Source organism: Lissotriton vulgaris, chromosome 1_1, assembly GCF_964263255.1.
Source record: "Lissotriton vulgaris chromosome 1_1, aLisVul1.2, whole genome shotgun sequence".
NCBI classification, from domain to species: domain Eukaryota; kingdom Metazoa; phylum Chordata; class Amphibia; order Caudata; family Salamandridae; genus Lissotriton; species Lissotriton vulgaris.
The window spans coordinates 797,556,784-797,578,220 of NC_141685.1; the positions used below are offsets into that span (position 1 = coordinate 797,556,784).

The 21,437-nt window shown below is 50.2% G+C and overlaps 1 protein-coding gene across 1 annotated transcript in view; it reads right to left on the minus strand.

Annotated features, from left to right (window-relative positions):
* PAPPA2 (pappalysin 2) overlaps positions 1–21,437 on the minus strand; it is an 853,188-nt gene that overhangs the window by 59,380 nt on the left and 772,371 nt on the right. The window contains exon 21 of the mRNA XM_086956586.1: positions 19,959–20,057. Within this exon, the coding sequence (XP_086812712.1) occupies positions 19,959–20,057 (99 nt within the window). The remainder of the gene's footprint in view (positions 1–19,958; positions 20,058–21,437) is intronic.

Sequence of the window (21,437 nt, forward strand, 5' to 3'; positions counted from 1 at the left end):
AAAGGGCTCATAAATAAGGCTCTCAATGTGAATGAAGAATACCCAATAGTCTATGCAGCAAAGACAGCTGTATCAGTGCATGCTTCCATAACACACAGAGGGGGATATTCTCAAGAACGTGTGAGAATTATGTAAAAATTACTGCAACTCTTCACATCACAGTCTATCGCGGGAAAATAACGCTGTGTCAACCTTGTATCCTCAACACGGCGGTACCATGCGATAGTCTCACGATAACGTGTCAAATGACCTATTTAAAATCAACGCGACGCCGCAAAAATGCGAAACACGAATGCGAAAAAAGCAGACATGTCTTAAACCGGGATAGAAAAATCTGTGCTAACCAGCGACAGGCCTGCAATTCCCACTCGTCATGCGGGACAATGCACCAGAAAAGCAGAGAAAAAAACCGGTGAGTTGACAATGTACGAGTACAACTCCACATCCGTGATGTAAAACAAATGTTCATTGTCCCGCATCAAATAGGCATCTCCTCACAAACAGTCACAATGTACATTGACATGCAGTCTGCAATTAAACAGCGCCAATGTGGAAACATACATGGAACACACTGTGAAACCGCATCTCCCCCTCACATTGCAGAGGGACAATCAACACCTCCTGCACACAGATGTGACATGTCTATGATCAATCAAGAATGATAGCATGGACGAATGTAGGGGCAGTGACTCCCCCTTAAGTACATGTTGCTCATGTTGTGGGACTTGAGTCACAGGGTGCATCCCTGAATCATGGTGGTAAAAATTTGACCCCAAAAGAATCCCTATTGTCACTTGTAGGTCACAAATGACAGCCCATATGTAATGTTGTGCAACACATGTGAAACGCCGAAGAGTGGGTTACCATACTATCTGTGACACACAGAACTGGCATTTCGAATATGTGTCACCCTAATCAGCCTCTCTGTACAGAGGTGGCACACACACCATCTATTTTCAAGTCATGAAATTGCCATCACTACATGTTGCACGTACACTCGTCTGAGTGATGTGTTTGTACAGATGAGTGACATGCACACAGGGAATGTGTCTTGGAATGCATATTTGCACATGCTGTGCCTGTGGTCATTTTGTACTGTCCCATGATTGCTAAGGACTGTCACAATGTGACGTGCTCATGTGAAAAAATTGTCAATGATGGTGTTCCTACAGGCTATTCCTGCTGCGGCTGCAGTGGGGTGTGGTCCACCTGCCTCATCGTCCTCATCATCGTCTGGTGCATCTGGCACTTGTATCCATGGGGCATTGGTGCGTACACATATGTTGTGCAACACACAACATGCAGTGATCATCTTGCACACAGTGTCTGGGTTGTACAGGAGCCTTCCACTTGTGATGTCCAGGCACCTGAAATGTGACTTGAATACTCCAAATGTGCATTCCACAATTCCCCTGGTACGTTTGTGGGCCGCATTGTACTACCTCTGGGCCTGTGTGTTCGGGGCTCGGAGGGGGTCATCATCCAAGCGCAGAGTACATATCCTTGATCACCTGTGACAGTGCAGAGAGACATGAGTCAATAGTTGGTCATGCATGATGTGTTGGCAAGCTCACGGGTTCATTGGTGTTTGATATGTGTGACTCAGTGATTCATGTTTGGCATGTACTGCTTGTAGCAAATGAGCGGCATCAATGTGTATTACGTAGCCTCACTGCTGCTCATCCACCCCCGGGCCTATTCACTAGTGTGCGCTGCGTGGTTGCATCACTTGCATCCCTACGGCACACCATTGTCAATCAATCAATCAATCAATCAATCAAAGACATTTATAAAGCGCACTACTCACCCGGAGGGTCTCAAGGCGCTTGGGGAGTGGGGGTCCACTACTGCTCGAACAGCCAGGTCTTGAGCTTCTTCCTGAAGGAGAGGTGGTCTTGGGTCAGGCGCAGGTCGGTCGGGAGGGAGTTCCAGGTCTTGGCGGCCAGGTAGGAGAAGGACCTTCCTCCTGTTGTCGCTCTTCGGATGCGGGGGACGGCGGCGAGGGCGTGACTGGTTGATCGGAGATGGCGTTTGGGAGCGTAGAAGTTGAGGTAACTCGGGCCTTGGTCGTGTAGGGCTTTGTGTGCGTGGGTGAGGAGATGGAAGGTGATTCTCTTGTTGACGGGGAGCCAGTGCAGGTCTCTCAGGTGTCTGGAGATATGGCTGCGTCGGGGGATGTCGAGGACGAGTCTGGCTGAGGCGTGCTGGATCCGCTGGAGTCTCTTCTGGAGCTTGGCGGTGGTTCCGGCGTAGAGGGCGTTGCCGTAGTCCAGTCGGCTGGTGACGAGGGCCTGGGTGACCGTCTTCCTGGTCTCGGTGGGGATCCACCGGAAGATCTTCCGTAGCATGCGCAGGATGTTGAAGCACGACGAGGAGACGGCGTTGACTTGTCTGGTCATGGAGAGGGAGGAGTCCAGGATGAAGCCCAGGTTGCGTGCGTGGTCTGTAGGTTTGGGTGCGGTGCCCAAGGCGGGGGGCCACCAGGAGTCGTCCCAGGCGGAGGGCGAGGAGCCCAGGATGAGGACTTCCGTCTTGTCTGAGCTCAGTTTCAGGCGGTTGGTCGTCATCCACTCGGCTACGTCTTTCATCCCTTTGTGTAGGTTGGCTCTAGTGGCGTCGGGTCGTTGGTCAGGGAGAGGATCAGCTGGGTGTCATCGGCGTAGGAGATGATGTTGAGGTTGTGTTGGCGTGCGATGGCCGCAAGGGGGCTCATGTAGGCGTTGAAGAGGGTGGGGCTGAGCGAGGACCCTTTAGGGACGCCGCAGATGACTTTGGTGGCCTCTGACTTGTACGGTGGTAGGCGGACTCTCTGTGTCCTTCCGTCGAGGAAGGAGATGATCCATTCCAGTGCCTTCTCCTGGATTCCGACGTTGCTGAGGCGCTGCACTAGGGTGCGGTGGCAGATAGTGTCGAATGCTGCGGAGAGGTCTAGGAGGATGAGGGCCACTGTTTCTCCGTTGTCCAGCAGGGCTCGGATGTCATCGGTGGCAGCGATGAGGGCGGTCTCGGTGCTGTGGTTCGCTCGGAAGCCAATCTGAGAGGGGTTGAGGGATCCATTCGTCTCGAGGAAGGCGGCCAGCTGCTTGTTGACGGTCTTCTCGATGACTTTGGCTGGAAACGGGAGGAGCGAGATGGGGCGGTAGTTCTTGAGTTCGGTGGGGTCCGCTGTTGGTTTCTTTAGTAGAGCGCTGAGTTCGGCGTGCTTCCAGCTCTCAGGGAAGGTGGCGGTGTCGAAGGAGGTGTTGATGATGTCCCGCAGGTGGGGTGCGATGACAGCGTCGGCCTTGTTGAAGACGTGGTGAGGGCAGGGGTTGGTCGGATATCCGGAGTGGATAGAGTTCATCGTGCGGATGGTGTCTTCTGTGTTGATCGGGGTCCAGGCGCTGAGGGTGGTGGTGGGGGGCGTTGGTGTGGTCGTGGGGAACGCTGTGTGTGTGCTGAAGCTGTTGTGTATGTCAGCGATCTTGTTGTGGAAGTAGGAGGCGAGGGAGTTGCAGAGGCCTTGCGATGGGGTGATGTCGTTGGATCCGGCGTTGGGGTTTGAGAGCTCTTTCACAATGTTGAAGAGTTCCTTGCAGTTTTGTGCGTTGTTGTCCAGCCGGTCCTTGAATGCTGTTTTCTTGGTGGCGTGGATCAGTTGATGGTGCTTTCGGGTGGCGATCTTGAGGGTGGTCATGTTGTCCGGTGTTGGCTCCCTTCTACAGGCTTTCTCGAGGGCTCGGCAGTTCTTCTTGGAGCTCTTGAGTTTGTCTGTGAACCATGGGGCCTTCTTGCTGCGGGTCTGTTGGGCGGGGTCTTCAGTGGGGCGAGTTCGTCCGCGCAGTTGCTGATCCACTTCGTGAGGTTGTCGGCGGCCTGGCTGGGGTTCGCTGAGCTGGCGGGAGGGTGCTGGCTCAGGGAAGCGGCGAGCTGGTCGGCTGTGATCTTGTTCCAGCTTCTTCGTGCAATCTGTTGCTGGTGGTGGTGGATCGTGGTTCTTCTGAAGGTGAAGTGGATGCAGCTGTGGTCCGTCCAGTGGAGTCCGGTGGCATGGCTGAAGGCGATGTCTTTGCTGGATGAGAAGACGGCGTCGAGTGTGTGTCCGGCGAGGTGGGTTTTGGGTGGTCACCAGCTGCTTGAGTCTGAGATTGGCGAGGTTGTCAAGCAGGGTGGTGGTGTTGCGGTCGTTGTCGTTCTCCAGGTGGAAGTTGATGTCCCCCAGGAGGATGTAGTCAGCGGAGGGGAGGGCGTGCGGGCTGATGAAGTCGGCGATATCTTCGCTGAATGGTGTGCGTAGTCCCGGGGGTCGGTAGATCAGGGTGCCTCTGAGGGAGGTGTTAAAAAGGGTTCCAAAGACAACCGGTAACCAAAGACCCTTTTATGTTGCCCGGCGGTATCGCCTCTATGACCCACCAATATTAATCAATGAAGAAGCAGGCGCTGGAGACTGGAAGGCGGGAAACGAGGATTTTATTCTCTCCGGAGGAGAACACATCAATTCAGACAGCAAGTATCGTCACGAGGTGCTCTAACCACATCTCTGAGGCCTGGCCTCTTATACTAGAGTTTACAACCTTTATTGCACATAACACATTCTCGTAATATTTTAGTATTTGAAAGGACATCCTCGGAATCTCCCCTTCAGACCCGTTCCCACATACATTTACAGTTGGATTCCCCACCCCGGTCACAACAGGTGGTGGTGGTCGCACAGCAGGGCATTCCGCCGATTCACGGAATGCATGGGGTTGATCGGATCTCATGGGGTGGGGGCTTTGATCGGTTCGGGGGTCTTTTGATGGGGAGGGGAAGCTTCCTACTGTACGGGGTAATAAACAGTATCCGCAGGGTCAGGTGGCAGCCTGGGAACGAGGAAGACAAACGGGGACACAGGAAAAGGGGGTTTGCATCAAAAGGGTTTGAGGCCATGAAAGGAATGAAGGGAGGTGTCGCGCTGGGAACAGGATGGGGTTCCGTGGTGAAGCTGCGCTGGAGAGGGGTTTATGACCCAAGGCATGAGAGAGCGGGGGGGTTGTCAGCGTGCGGGGGAATGCTTGCGAGGTTAAGAGAGAGAGAGACGCGCTGGCTATTAGTGAGGGGCAGGGAGGCCATGGTGCTCAAAATGGCTGCCGCTTACGCGCACGAATGGGCTCGAAAAGGGGGGGGCAAGATGGCGCAGATAATGTTCACCAAGATTGTATTCATTTTTCACAGTCCTCCCTTTAACATTTCCAAGACATCTTGCTGGCCTATTTCCTATCTACACCTATATGCAGCAATCACAAGTAAGGGAGAGGGGATTTAGGCAAAGGAACTGTGCATATACATTATTTTATAAACATCACATTGAAAAATTTCATCATTTAGTAAGCGGGTTCATTGTTAAGTTGGTTGCAGGAAAAATCATCGTAATGCAATATCAGACTAGAATTACGTAGCGAGGGCGTAGGGTACAGATCATAGGCACTTATAGTCATTTAAAAACAGGAGCTGATAAGTTATCATATAAGTAAGTCCTTTTTGTATTCGGCGGGAGCATAGTTAGTCCAATGGTGGTCGGGAGAGAAATGAGATATAGAAAAAATAGAAATCAGAGTTCTCGGTGTCTTTGTCGTCTTCTGTTGGCACTGTTAAGCACCTGGATTACCTATCAACAGAAATGTTCATGTGGATTGAGTCGTCGGAGGTCTGCGGGCAGGGGTACATTTTGTTTTGTTTCGACAAATCTCATAGGAGCAATGTTTTACGGTTTTGGAACAGGTGCACTTTCTTTTGTAACGCAGAGCATTGATTTGCAAAATAAAAATGCGATAGTTCCAGAATTGTGAGATCTGTTTGTTTCTTGAGTCTCTGTGGTGGGCATTTCCTGTTGCTTCCATCATCTTCAGGGTGTTTGGTAGCGGGCAGATCCACAGACTTTGTTTATCTTTTCTTCGGGGGCGACCCTTGGTGGAGTTCTAGGTCACCGTTCTGGGGTTTAACATAGTTCGTGGTCTACTTAATCGGAGCTCCCTCCCTTTTGACGCGGGGAGTACTCTTCTCTGGGTAACTCAGTAGGATTTGAAGGAACTTGGGAGTTCGGATGGAAAGGTGCGGGTGTGAACAGTCCTTATGGTAGGTCGGAGGAGGAGGGGATGGAGCAAGGCCAAGTCGGGGACAGATCAGGGGGAGGCGGAGAGTTTGCGACAGGCGAGTCCGTAACCATGTTCAGAGAGCGGGGACTCTTGGCACACGTTGATCATAGAGCAGGGGCTTCAGGTCAGCCCTTTCCTTAGCTTTGTTTGAAACAGTACCCCGTCCTGCGACTCCTTACTGCTGTGGTCTCGCCTCGGCCTCCGTTGCTGACGTTCCGCAATCCGCAGTCAGGCCGCGTGCTCCCACATCCGGTCTCTTTCTCCTCCGACAGTGATATCCTTAAATGAGTTTTGAAAAGACAGTCTTTAGAGATTTTGCAGAAAAAGGTAATTACATAAGTCTATTTCTCTCCCAACACCAAGCAACTGGGGTAAGCACTCGCTACATTGGAGATTCTTGCGGCTAACGTATAAACAATTGATGATGGGTTTGCTGGATTCCTTACAATTTCCTCTTGTGGCTAATTCTTTGGCGCTTTGATGGTTATTACGTTCATTTGTAATAGGTACGAGGTCTGGTACTCATTTATTGCATAAGTCTATTATAGTTGATGTCAGTTCTTCTGGTAGAGACCTATTTCCCTAGTACGAGTCTTGCAAGGCTAGGCTGGTCTTCAGAGCTTTGTATTTTACGAAAAAGTGTAACGTGCTAGTCACCATAGTCTGATAGGCACCCTTCTGAGAGGTGAACATAGGCTAAACAAATCTGCATTACATAAAAACATTTTATTTTCAACCATGCCTACTGCAACAAGTTCTTTCGTTTTTCAATCTAATTTTCAACTTTGCACACATCCTTCTAACTTTCTATATAAATCCTCGCAACCTGGTTACTACAAAAACTCGGGAGGGGTGGTTTGAAACAATTATTAAACTTATTCTCGGGGAAGGAGGGATCTTATGGGAAACAACTAGGGACACAGTGAATTAGAGCAGGGGGGCGTTTTTCAAGTTCTCGTTCAGGGTGGCTGATATCGAAACTGGGGACATTTTGGGTAGATGGGGGTGTTCTCGATCATTTCTTACGGCTTGGGGTACGGAGACAATTTGCAATGGGGATGGCCGCATTGCCACAGACACATTTTTATCATAGGAGCCACTGACAAAGAGTTCCCTGAGAGTGGGTCAAATTTAGGGAACCTTAGTCGTCTTACCTGTCCCTTTCCTATCGGCCAAATTAAATTTCATCCATATTTTAGTAGAAAAGGAGAGGTAGTAACGTGGTACCAATACAATTTTATTTAGGACAGATTTGCACAAATACTTGTGGTATTTGGGGCCAATCAGGAGGTGCACCAGGTTCGCCAATTAGGTGCCAGTTGCTAGGAAGAGGGAAAGTGTGGAGGGGTGGAAGAGTGAGTGAGAGAAAGAGAGAGAGAGAGAGAGAGAGAGAGAGAGAGAGAGAGAGAGAGAGAGACAATAGGCCGAACAGTACACGTGTGACATAGAGAATGACCGTGTATTGTTTGGGCTATTCAGTGCGTTACCCAACGTTAGACGTTTCGGGTCTGTGTTAGGAGGGTGGAAGCATGCAGTTTTGGGACAGAAAAGCGTTAGATTTGGTAAAAAGGTCGTGAGAGCGTCCTTGTTGTGCCATTTTGTAGCGCTAGTCCGTCTTCATGCATCGGGCGTGACGTGGTTCCAGGTCCCTTATGATACTCTAATCGGGATTCTAATGTAACCTGCAGAGGGAAAAAGGGGGGGGGAAAAAGGGGAGGTAGGGGGACAACATTCGAACACATCAAATGTAAGGGCACGAAAATCCTTTACTTACCACATAATCGTACTTGTCTCTTCGGGATATAATCCCTTAGGGTTCTGGTTTCTTAAAGTCATGGGGGCAGGCAATGTGATAGGTGGTTCATGGGGAGGTTCGAGGATGGCGTTAAGGATCGTGTGTAGTGAAAAACGCTAAAAAGAGGAATCAGAGGTGCCTAGCGCGAGGTACCCGGTTTCGTAGATGTATCCGGTCATCGGGGTCCCAAAATCATTCCCAAAGCTGTGATGTTCTTAAGGCATACCAGTTCTTTGTTCAACCCTGTACCTTAGTACCTTCGACCACCATATCCTTATAGCGATTTATCAATCACACCATTTTACTTTACCCATTCTCTGAAGTCGAGGTCCTTCTTCATAAGCAGCGTATCATACCTTTGTTTTGACCATCAACCCAGGGCCGAACAACCATTTCTCGGATAACCTTAAAAAGAGAGCAGAACAGTTGCGCACAGAAAAACCCTCCCACCGATACCCGTATTTACAAAAGTACGCGGAGCCTATCCATAGCTTCTAAGACTTTTATTTGTAGAGTTATTCAGTACGTAAAAGGTGAGAGCGCATTCATATTTTGGCCTGACATGTCGTCGATGGAAGCACATACAGTAGGGGGTTATTTTGTAGTACAAGATCATGTAAAAAGGTCTAATTAATTATTTGTAAGTAACCAAAAACATTTCATTGCGTGACGAAGGAATCAGGGGCATTTCAGTTCATAGATGGAAACCCAGTCAAGCTCATCGTAATCACATTTCCTAAATGCAAACCGCGGGCGTGCATCATGAGCGACGTTATGTATCAGTTACAACAAATATCAAAAATAAATTGTTCATTGAAATCAACATTTTTACAGAACCTCTTCTTAAATGTTTGCCAAGTGAACCCTCCTCCCTTTAACATTGAGTGCGCAATGGTTCATATATATACGTATATATCTTAGTACATCAAGTTTCATTAGCTAAGGAACACCATGCGGCACCCGTAAGTTCCATTGATACCAGCGCCATTTTGGGCGAGGCCGGTTTAGTCCGGAAGTAGCATCAGGGGCAAAAATATCCCCGGCAATTGGCGGTTGGACCAGAGTCCCTTTCGGCAGTTCAAAAGAAAACTGTGCTAACAGAGGGGCTGGTGGTGCGGACCGTCAATCAAGAGAGGGAGGGGGTAGAGTCTCTCTTACCGGGTCATGTTGATGTTCAGCCGGAACTTGTTCAAGTTCGTTAGCCCATAATGTTCCTGGGTGGTTCAGACGGAAGCTGATGCAGACACGAGAGCACCGCCATCTTGTTGCTGTGCCGTGGTTATTTCATTTGAGATCAATGCAGTTGTTCCTCACCGGAAGCCTGAAGGGGCCGAGGGCTCTTGGGACTTTGGTAGAATCTTCAAAGTCGAGGGGATGTTTGTCGATGGTGGGGGCTTGCGCCCAGGTGGGCAAGCGCCCGAGTTGCAATTTCGGACAAAGTTACTCCAGCGGCCTAGACCCGCCTTTCAAGGGCCCAGACGCCATTTTGAGGCCCTGCAGCAACCTTTGCCGTATCCATCAGGAGCGGAGGAAAACTTCTTGTGATGGCGAAAAACAGAGCATCATGCGGTTGGAGCAGGACATTTTGGTTCGGGGCGCCAGGGTGCAGCAGTGGCGCCTTCATCTGGGGAGGTGAGGGAGGCTCACCGTGCCGTCTTCCTCTCCCGGTGCATCCTACGCCGTCTCTTGGAATCAGGGGCGCACATGATGACCACCCTACACCCCTGATTCCGACTCTTGGGGGACCACTGTACATCCGGTACTCCGGAAGTATGCCCATCGGACATTGTGTGTCCTGTACCACGCAAGTATACCAGCCGGGTCTTGTATATCCTGTACTGAGAAAGTATACCAGTCGGGCATTATATGTCCTGTGTTACGGAAATATACCAGCCGGACATTATATTTCCGGTGCAGCGTAGGTATATGGCCGTCGCTCGGCTGGAGGACATCGGCGTCGGGCCAGGGCAGGGAAGCCTCCTACCTGTGGAGGTGGAAGAGGCTCGTCCGCGTCGCCTCTTCCTCCCTGCCCACCCTGCATCCGTTCGATGGAGGAATTCGTGATGGCCGGACCAGGAGATATGAGGGAGGGGGTCGTTTTCATCTGCCCCCTCCCTACTCGCGGCCCGGGGGACGCCATCCCTGGAAGGGCAATATGGGAAGACCATTTCATTGCCCGCTGTGTGGGGTCTCCAGTACCTTCTCGCCAGCAATCTCTTTTTGGGCTCATGGTTGCTGGCAGGCCCCGCCCCACACGTGCTATGTGTTTCGGATGGGCGGGACCATCGAACTGTTACATTTCGAGGACTTCCGGAGTGAGCATAACATGTTTTGTATTTTTCCTATTAGTCAAGTTTGCTTTTTAGAGAGTTCTACTAGTTATTCTATTTACTGTTGGTTGTGTGTTTTACCGTAATTAAATCCTAAGTTATGTAATAGACGCTTGGCTTTCTTGAATCTTTTCTCTAACGGGGGGTTGTTTACACTGACCTGCAGTTGTGTTTGTTTTTCAGAGTGGGGGAGCAACAGAGAGCAATCAGTCCCAGAACTCTAACGTGTCGTTAAAATTGGCCTGACGAAATCTGTGCCACCGAGCATAATCAAACGGGGTGGTCCTGTCTGTTCTGTCTGCACTAGTCTGATTGGTTTTTATCTCACGTCTTTTTCCTTTCTGTCGGTCCGTCCTTTCTGTCACCCCTCCATTCTTACCTATGCTTTGCAGAATCGGGCATTGGGCTTTCCAGTGTCCAAGACATTTACAGAAAGCACATTGGTTTGGTTTTAAATCTGTCCGTCCTGTGCGTAATGTCGGGGGGTTACCTTCAGGTCGTTGTGTTCCGGGGTTGGCTTGTCGGCACATCCCCTTACACCATTCGCTTTTCATGTCTACTCCTCGGGGCTGTGCCATCGCTGGCCCTTCCCTTTGCCTACTAGACGTTTGGAGGTTTGTCCGTCGTGTCCCTTCATCTTTTCTAAATTCGTCGCTTTCCCTTCGTTGCGTGGCTTCTTTGCGCCACATACCGAGACTATCGAGCATAATAGGTGTTGTTTCATTCCTACGAAGGGCTATTTCTACTGTTTCTATTTTGTCGAGATCAAAGGATCCTCTCAGTGGCCACTGTCTTTCTCGATCCCTTTTTGTATATTTATGCCACAGCTCACTATAGGCTATAGCAATTAATCCATGCTTCATGAACATGTCCTTATTAGGGGTGCCTTCCAGCGGAGCCGGATGGTTCATCTCTAATAAGCGGTCCGGGTAAAACAGGCTACTGACCAGTGGGGAGAAGACAGGCATGACGGATCACAATGGGATAATAATCAGCACTACCTATCTTATCACTGCGCGCAAAGACTAGACAGAATATTTCTATTCTACGTTGTTTGCACGTAGTGAATACCTCATGAACCAATTCTGAGCAATCGATCAACGTTAGGTCAAAAATAAAAAATCAATATGGTCAATGGGGAGAATAAGTAGGCTCGCAAAGGTTCGCGTCACCTACCCTTTCACTATCTGCAAAGAGGGGACCTAATCTTCCCTGTTTTCAGACAGAGAATCTCCAGAAAACAATCTATAACAGTTAATCAATGTTAGGTCAAAAATAAAAAATCAATATGGTCAATGGGGAGAATAAGTAGGCTCGCAAAGGTTCGCGTCACCTACCCTTTCACTATCTGCAAAGAGGGGACCTAATCTTCCCTGTTTGTAGACAGAGAATCTCCAGAAAACGATCTATAACAGTTAATCAATGGGGGGGGGGGGGGCAATTGTTCAATGGGGAGGGGGAAAAATAGGTCCGACGGGTGCGTACCTATCCTTCGCTGTTTATAAAGGGAGAGCCTGTTGTTTCTCCGTTTGCAGACAGCGAATCTCCAATAAATTAACAAAGAGTAATACTAGTATTTTCACAACAATTATCAATTACTTCCAATTATCTATCACTATCGCAATTTCGTCGTGTTTACACGACCTTACCCGGACCGCATGGACAGTTTCTCGTCTTCCGAATCCAGCGCCCGATCGTCCTCTTCTCTTCGTACTTCTCGTGGCACTCCTGATGGTTCCCAGTCAGGACCGCAGATCACTCGAGAGAGGTCTGTTCGGAACCAGTGAAGTTCGGATGATCGGCTGTCAGACAAGGGTCTATCGGACAGGGTACCTTCCGATCGTTGCAGTCGTTCACTCTGTCGTCAGGACCTCTCTCACTGGATCCACGAGTCGCTGATGGGCCCCACGTTTGGGACGCCAATTGTTAAAAAAGGGTTCCAAAGACAACCGGTAACCAAAGACCCTTTTATGTTGCCCGGCGGTATCGCCTCTATGACCCACCAATATTAATCAATGAAGAAGCAGGCGCTGGAGACTGGAAGGCGGGAAACGAGGATTTTATTCTCTCCGGAGGAGAACACATCAATTCAGACAGCAAGTATCGTCACGAGGTGCTCTAACCACATCTCTGAGGCCTGGCCTCTTATACTAGAGTTTACAACCTTTATTGCACATAACACATTCTCGTAATATTTTAGTATTTGAAAGGACATCCTCGGAATCTCCCCTTCAGACCCGTTCCCACATACATTTACAGTTGGATTCCCCACCCCGGTCACAACAGGTGGTGGTGGTCGCACAGCAGGGCATTCCGCCGATTCACGGAATGCATGGGGTTGATCGGATCTCATGGGGTGGGGGCTTTGATCGGTTCGGGGGTCTTTTGATGGGGAGGGGAAGCTTCCTACTGTACGGGGTAATAAACAGTATCCGCAGGGTCAGGTGGCAGCCTGGGAACGAGGAAGACAAACGGGGACACAGGAAAAGGGGGTTTGCATCAAAAGGGTTTGAGGCCATGAAAGGAATGAAGGGAGGTGTCGCGCTGGGAACAGGATGGGGTTCCGTGGTGAAGCTGCGCTGGAGAGGGGTTTATGACCCAAGGCATGAGAGAGCGGGGGGGTTGTCAGCGTGCGGGGGAATGCTTGCGAGGTTAAGAGAGAGAGAGACGCGCTGGCTATTAGTGAGGGGCAGGGAGGCCATGGTGCTCAAAATGGCTGCCGCTTACGCGCACGAATGGGCTCGAAAAGGGGGGGGCAAGATGGCGCAGATAATGTTCACCAAGATTGTATTCATTTTTCACAGAGGTCTTGGGGTCGGTGTGGATCTGGAAGTGCAGGTGTTCGGCGATTGTCAGGGTGTCGTCGGTGTTGGTCGTGATGCGGATGGTGTCCCTGTGGATGATGGTGATGCCTCCTCCAGTCTGGTTGTCGCGGTCTTTCCGGGTGATCTTGTAGCCCTCTGGGATGGCGATGGCGATGTCGGGCGCTGAGGAGTCGTTCATCCAGGTTTCCGTGAGGAAGGCAATGTCAGGAGCTGTGGTGTCGAGGAGGTTCCAGAGTTCGATGGCGTGTCTGTGGACTGAGCGGGTGTTGAGCAGGATGCACTTGAGGTGGTTGCTGCTGGTGTTCGGCTTGGTGGGTGCTGGTGCGGTGTAGGTCCGGATGCAGGTGAACTTGCAGGCGTGGCAGCTGAAGGGTCCGTGGGTGCGTCTCTGGGTGGCTCGGTAGCATCACGGGATTCGGCCGGTGTTGAGTGCGTTGAGGGTGGAGGCGTCGTACGTCCGGCGGGTGGGGTGGCCTCTGCGGGGGCCAGGGGTCCTGGCACTGGGCGCGGTCCAGGGGCGGACGGGCGCAGATGGGCTTACCTTTGGCGTGCCTTCGGCGCGCTTAGGGCGCGCCCGCTGCGCGTGCACGCTGCGCGTTCGCCACTCTGCCATATGAGGAGAGTGGGGGGGGGGCGGAGCGAGGGAGGGGCAGCTGGGAGGGGGAGCGGGGTGGCGAATGGGGAGGGCGAGCGAGGGAAGGGGGCGGGGCCGCAGGGGGGCAGCGGCGGGGAGGTGGTGGGAAACGCGGCCGGGGCTGGGCGAGAAAGAGGGGGGGAGCACAGGGGGCTAGGGCAAACGGCGGGAAAAAGGCGGCGGAGCAAGCTGGTGGCAGGGGGCACAGGAGATCCGCGGACCAAGCGGATCCGGCGGTCGGGGCACAGCAGAGGGCACAGCTGGTGGCAGGAGACGCAGGAGATCCGCGGACCAAGCGGATCCGGCGGTTGGGGCACAGCAGTGATGCACAGGGCACAGCTCAGGGCAGAGGCGGCACCAGGGGACGGGCTCACTCACGGGGAGTGTGCTCGGGGGTGACCTGCCCGGAGGGACAGAGGTCACTGCACCTCACTGGCCACAAAAGACTCTAAATAGTCTTGTGGGAGGGAGGGGCAGCTGGGAGGGGGAGCGGAGTGGCGAATGGGGAGGGCGAGCGAGGGAAGGGGGCGGGGCCGCAGGGGGGCAGCGGCGGGGAGGTGGTGGGAAACGCGGCCGGGGCTGGGCGAGAAAGAGGGGGGGAGCACAGGGGGCTAGGGCAAACGGCGGGAAAAAGACAAAAAAAGGCGGCGAAGCAAGCTGGTGGCAGGGGGCACAGGAGATCCGCGGACCAAGCGGATCCGGCGGTCGGGGCACAGCAGAGGGCACAGCTGGTGGCAGGAGGCGCAGGAGATCCGCGGACCAAGCGGATCCGGCGGTCGGGGCACAGCAGTGATGCACAGGGCACAGCTCAGGGCAGAGGCGGCACCAGGGGACGGGCTCACTCATGGGGAGTGTGCTCGGGGGGTGACCTGCCCGGAGGGACAGAGGTCATGCCTGTCTGAGCATGTCCACAAGCCCTACAATGACACAGTGATGCTGTGCGCTGAGGATGGACGGCCACGTGTGTGTAGGTCTATGGTAAGGATAGTGCGGACACAGATGTGAAGTTCATGGTTGGCTGCTCTCGCCATGCGTTTGGGGTAGACCTTTGGCTTATGCTGTGGAAATAGCGACGCACACAACAGTTGGCATGTATGATCCCGGACCCCGAGCAGGCTTGCTCTCCCTCATTCACCCTTTCGGCCGAGCCCTCACTCCGGGGGCATGCTACATTGCGAAATTGTCCATTGCGACACTACAACAGAGACACATGCATTAGTTAACTCCTTGGCAAGGCCAACACTTAACCATGCCCAGATCCCCGGGTTGATGAACCACACCCCAAAGCTGGGCTGTTGTATGCAAGTCCACTCCGCTTACGCTCACAGAGGGGGTAGGACACAGCTACCTGGCCCGGGTCTACCCCTCTGCCTGAGGTGACATGGTTGCATCCGCTGTACACAGTACAATGTAATGTGGTGGGGTCCAGGGCCCTCATGCATACATACTAACCACACAGACACACTTAGATAGTTTGTGGGACTGGCTACAGGCACGTGCGCCCGGCCCCTTTTATTCCCAGGGTCACATGTCCAGTTACGCCTATGCTGGATGGGTGTGGGGTGAGTGTAAGACAGCCCTCAGGGTGTGGTTAGTGCTGGCAACAACTATAACAGTGATCAGACAATAAGAAGTTCAAAGTTCAAACAGCAAGGGTCCACTACTTGAGCTGCACAGAGTTAGTGGTACAGGATGCACTGCGGCCGGCACAGGCACACCGCCACAGGACTGTGACTTGCGGTGCACTGAGATAGGGCCACGAGAGCTGAGCGGGTCCTTGTCGATGTCCAAGGTGAAAGTCATGGAGGGTTGCGGGGGACAGTGGAAGGTGTTCTTCCAGGGCATGATGCAGAGGGCAGAACCAAGCAGAAACAGGCAATATGAGGAGATGAATGCTACAGACTAATTTTAACCACCAAGTCAGTATCAGCTACATGATGATGAGGACAACCCTCAGGTCATATACTCAGACGCCACCAAAGTTCAACCAGTGAGTGGTCATGAATGTTGGGGAACAGACTTGGTGGCACCGGAGCTAAAAGGGTATGCAGGCGCCGCCAAGGCAAACACGTTGGGCATTCCAGAAGAGAACCACGCCCAGACCTATGTGCTTTACATTCACACCCCTACACTGGCCTGGCATACGCTGGCAGCCCACTCCGCTCACGCTTACAGGGGTCGGACATAACAACCTACATTTCCACGATCTGCAAATCACTGTCTGGGGTGCCATGGTTGCATCCACTGTCCACTACACTCCAAACACCAGCCGTATATGTCGACATTGACATGTCTGTGGTCTGCATACTGCAGTCTGGCCAGCACATCCATGCCACACTTGGCATTGTGTACATGCCTGGTTCCCACCTCTCCCCACAATCTGCTATTGTGTGGCTGAAGTGCCATGCCATTGATAGATCATGTACATGGCTTGCCCTGGTTACCACAGTAAGTTGTGCTGTCATGTCTGGTGGGTGGCCATGTTGTTTGGCATGTTGTATGTGAGTTTGTAACATGTGCATTCCCAGAGTTGTGAGTTGCGTGATTGTGGATTTGGGGTGTGTGGTGTGTTCATTTGGTACTCACCAACCAACGAGCAGAGAATTTCCGTATGTGCTATCCTGGATGCACCGGTTGATTATGGACTGTCGAAAGATGTAGGAATCATGCACACTGCCTGGGCAGTTGGTGATGCCATTGATGAAGAGTCCCCGGTGGTCCACTATTGCCTGCACATTGATGGAATGCGTGTGCTTTCTATTGTGTGCAGTGTCGGCAGGGGGCACAAGTTGGACATGTGTGCAGTCAATTGCCTCCAACACGTGCGGGAAGCCGGCTATGGCGTAGAAGCCTTGCTTGGTCTCCAGCTGTTCCTGCGCAGTGTGGCAGAAGTGAAGGTACTGGGGTACCAAGCTGATGATGGCATCCAAGACAGTTGTGAGTAACTTTGATAGGGCTGGCTGTGAGACTCCGACTCTGGCAGTTGTTGGTTGGAAGGTACCAGAGGCCAACAGATGCAGCACAGCCAGCAGCTTTGTCTGTGAAGGGATGTTGGTTTACCGCTGTGTTGGAACCGTCAGCCTGTGAGCTATGATGTTCAGGATGCAGAGGATGGTTGTCCTTTGGAGCCTGTAGTGGGCAATGACATCCTCTGGTGTTAGGTCTGTGAGGCTGGTGCATTTTCTGAAGGTCCGCTGTCTTTGTCTGTGCTGCCTCTGTGATAGTCCGGGGGTGGGGTTGGCGGACCTGGGGGTGGTGGCAGTAGGTGTTGTGGCCCTCTTGGGGCTCCGAGCTGCATGATCAGTTTCTCCATGGCATCTGTTGTTCTTCTGGTATAGCTTTGGGCTGGGCTTCCTTTTATGATGCAGGTTGTCGTCCAACTTTGCACCAGATCGGAGCAGGTGTTAAATCCCTGCTGCTAACACACCTTATCGCATGTTTTGGGATCTTATCGCTGATCTGGCTGGTCATTGAGAATGTGGCGGAGTTGTGTTTTCACAGCTTTTTACACGGGAACGCCTACTCTGCATATCTTTAACGTTAGTTGCCGGTGTCATCCGTGGCGATGTTTTTTGCGGCTGCTATTGCGGGTAAACTGGTGATATGGTCTGTTAGCACCAGCTTGTGAATGGGGCGATAAATTGATTGCCACTTTGGCTGCGATGAAGTGCCAATAACTCAGCGATAGGTCCTTGAGAATATGCCCTAGAAAAAAAGTAAGCAAGGGCAACAGCAGTGCGAGCTTTCCTTGAAATACAGAACATCTATAGTAGAGGGGACCCCTATGCCAGCCTTTTTCACACACAACACAGGCACAGCTCTCACAGTCAAAATGCAGGTTGCTTAGCATAAAGCCCAGACAGCAAAACAAATTACTGTGGGATCTGAGGCTCGATTCCTGCTCCAGCACGCGATACAATGTAGGCTCTGCCCCAAACAGCATAAGCCAGAGATAGATGCACAGAGCATGGGCCTACTCTGAGGTAATTCTACCATAACAGTATATGACAAACAAATTGTGGGGCGGGGTCAGATTGCATGCTTCAGGCTTCTAGAACCCCTCTACAGGTCACCAAGGCTACTATGCCTCTTCTGCTGACCCTCAGTGGTTTCCCATCTTGTGGCTGAACGCCCATAAGACTGCACTCAGTGATCCCTAGGCAGCTGTTAAGAGGGCTCTCAGTTCACCATTATGGAGTGTTTTAATCCATTCAGGGGACCAGAGAGCAGGCGGGGGCTGCTGGACCATTAACCAAGGGGATTGAGGTAATTTGCCACTGATGTCCTGGGGGTCATCCTACTATGACTCTACAAAGTGGGCCAAGTGCAACCCCTTCTGCAGTGAACTCTCTGAGTAGTGAGGATGAGCTGTGAAAGGCTTCTCAGTCACTTAGTGTGGCATGCTCGAGCTTAGCGCTCAACGATCCACCAACAGACACAATAATACCAATTTATAGACCAGGGCTTGTCGTTTCAAGAAAAAAAGTACTTTAACGCACCCACCCCTCTCCCTCAGTTATCCCCCCAGCTAAAGGTCTCACCCTTGTAAGAGTCAGGAGTTAGCATGAAACAATTTCAAGTTCAATATTATACCCGTAATCAGAGGACCCCTCAGTCTTTTTAGTATTACCACCTTCTCAGGTTGGATACCACGTTTAGTCCCTGTTGGCCTACTATCAGTAGCAGATTACCTGCATATTCTGAGGGGGCTGTGACTTCACACTGCAATCTGCACCCTGCAATCTGCAATCTGCAGAGTCTGTCTGTTGTGAGTCCTGCTCTGCCTAGTTGTTCAATCTAGTGTTGGGCCCTTGGAAGTCAGTTTTCAGTGCTGCAACCCAGAAAATGTACACCTTGATGACGTTGCGCTGATCAGAATCAATGCATTTCCTTCTACAATAAACACATCGCCACTGCTGCTCGAACCGTAGACTCCTCATTGCGACTGCGTGACACATCATCTCCTGTTTCCAACGCATCTCTGACTTTGCGCTGCTCTGCGCTAACGCATAGCTTCATGCTGCACACAACGCCTATGGCCCAGACGTTCGACGATGACGCATCGCCACAACGTTCACTGAATCTTAACACTCAACACATCCTCGACTTTGTGCATCTCGCAATCGATGCATCTCCACATCTGTGAGATTGAAAGTGACACATCGCCTCCCTTGCTCCCAGCATCCTCTGTGTAGACTCATTGAAGGTACCAGTTAGCCAATGACTGAATTGGGTTAATCCATTGCCCCATGCTGTATGCTGTTGGGGCCAAGGCTGGTCCCTGAGTCTGGCCTGTGCACATTTGCAGTTTGCTTGAACTTTTGGATTTGCCCCAGTCAAGCACAACCAGATAGCCCCGGTTGGCGCTATTTGTTTTTAAGCACTACAAAACAGTTTATTCTTTAAAAATGTATATCTTGAGTTCTACTTATTGGATTTTTGTCATTTTGGTATTTTTTTACTCATAAAAATATTCTCTCATTTTCTAAACTGGTGTGGAGTCCTATTGCATTATTGATTATATAGGTTTCTGCTCTCTGGACAATGTTAAAGTGCTCTGATACCTGCAAGGGTCACGTTTGCGCTATTTAAAACTTTCAAAATAAAATAAATTGTATTTACTCCATTTGCAACTCATATAACTGCTACTTTGAAAACTATGTAAAGTGCTATTATGCCCTTTGGAACAAATTTGCGGTTTATAAAACTCAATAAAATAAAAACTACTGCATATTGCTAACTTGAACTTCAATGTAATAAGGTGATATTATGTGTTCTTGTATCTCTCACTTTTAATAACAATATTTATTAGATTACTATTTCCATTATGTCTCTTCAACTATTAGTGATGGGATCATTGATCAGAAGCCAGTCATTCTGAAAATAGTGAAACCTATGGAGACCAAACCTTTCAGAGGAAGGAAAACAATGGAACTATACAATTAGATTCCATCCCACCTCTCCCTAATCTCGGCAATACATTTTCTTCCAAAGCTATATCTCATACATTGGTGACTCAGCAGTGACCCCCTCAATGCTTGCGTCACAGATCTGATGACATGAAATGATGCAAGAATGTGACGCTTCTCTGCTTGGTTTGGTTCTTGAATGAATGCAGAAAAAGTGGATTCTGGAGCTCACCTGTGGACCACCATGTGATCCTACGCACTCCCTTTAATATGAATCCGAGGCTAGATGTACACTTACATTTTTCAGGTTAGAGTAGTAACATGCGGCATGTGTAGCAAAGGATCCTCTTACCTTCTGGGAGGACAGGGTGGACGCGCAGCAGTCGCCGCCATCATATCGGCAGTAGGCCCTGTTGTTGATGATATCACACCAGCCATCGGCAAGGAAAGGCTGAGGAGGGAAGCAAAATAGAGTGAGACATGGAGATAGAGACAACAGAGACTGAGAGAGAAAAACATGGAGCAAAGGAGAAGATGGTTGAGTGACACAGAAGAGGGATGTACCTCAGCACAGGTGGAAAAGAAGTAATAGAAAGAAAGGAGAGAAAAGACGCATTCATGAAAAGTTAATTGAATTGGGGCAGAGGAGATATCTCTCTGCAAAGAGGGGAAAAGTGCATGGTAGTGGAGTTTTTTTTTCTTTACAGGCTAAGTAACATTTCCCCAACTCCTAAGGCAAGAGGTTAAACTGTTGTGGCGTGGATGGGCAATGGTGGTCTAGTCTCAACTTGGTCACCGAAACCAGCTCTGGAAAATAGAAGAGAATGTGAGCTAGTGCAACGAAACAAGGCAAAATATGGGACAGAAGCAAATCTAAATGAAACAAGAGAGAGAGACATAATGAGCAGGATTAAGCAGACTACAGATAAGTGGAGGGAGGGAAATCAGAAGAAGAGAGAAATCGAGTGAGCAATATGGAAAACTTTAGCAGCCATACCATTGGCGTATCCTATTATACAAACCAATAAAGACAAACATTGACTAATAGATCTGGCAGTGATTGCTAGCCTTTTGGCATTGTCAGTGCTTGTTTTACTTGGATATGGTTTTATGAAACTTTTTTTTGTTGTGTGAGGTGCAAACATAAACAACTGGCTAAAAGAAAAACAATTATTTGGCTCAAAAAGTAACACATTTGGCAATAGTGGTTCTTCGAACTGAAGGGAACTGTTTTGAATGGGATGTGCTCCTTGTGATAGAGCAGAAAACTGTAATTGACAGGGCAGTTAGCCAATGGCCGAATTGAGCTGATCCATCGCCCCATGCTGTATGCTGTTGTGGGCAGAGAAACATGAATAACGCTACAACAAACCATATATAAATATATACCTATTTGCGTTATAGAAAGAAAAATAAAAGTCACCCAATATAATTTTGCGTAGAGCATCTATTTATTACTACAAGCCAAAGGTCAAAAGCCTATTAATTACCACAGTTGTGTGAAATTCGCATAAGAAAATCATTTTTTACTGCCTGATAGATTGCATGTTTCAATTTATTACCATTGTTGAGGGCAGAGAGAGAGGTCATGGACCACGCGTGACTTCGCATCTTCTTATTAATGGCCCGTCAACTATTCTGTATCAGCTATAGAGCTTACATAAAAAGTGCGTTGCGCAATCCATTGTTTCATACTCATGTGGGCTTAGACACATGCTCAGAGACACACAGAAACACAAATCCGCAGTATGGTTATACAGACATAATATCGACTCAAAAATGTCGAATGGCACAATTATCAAAGTAAAAATATAGAATGGTCAAAATATCA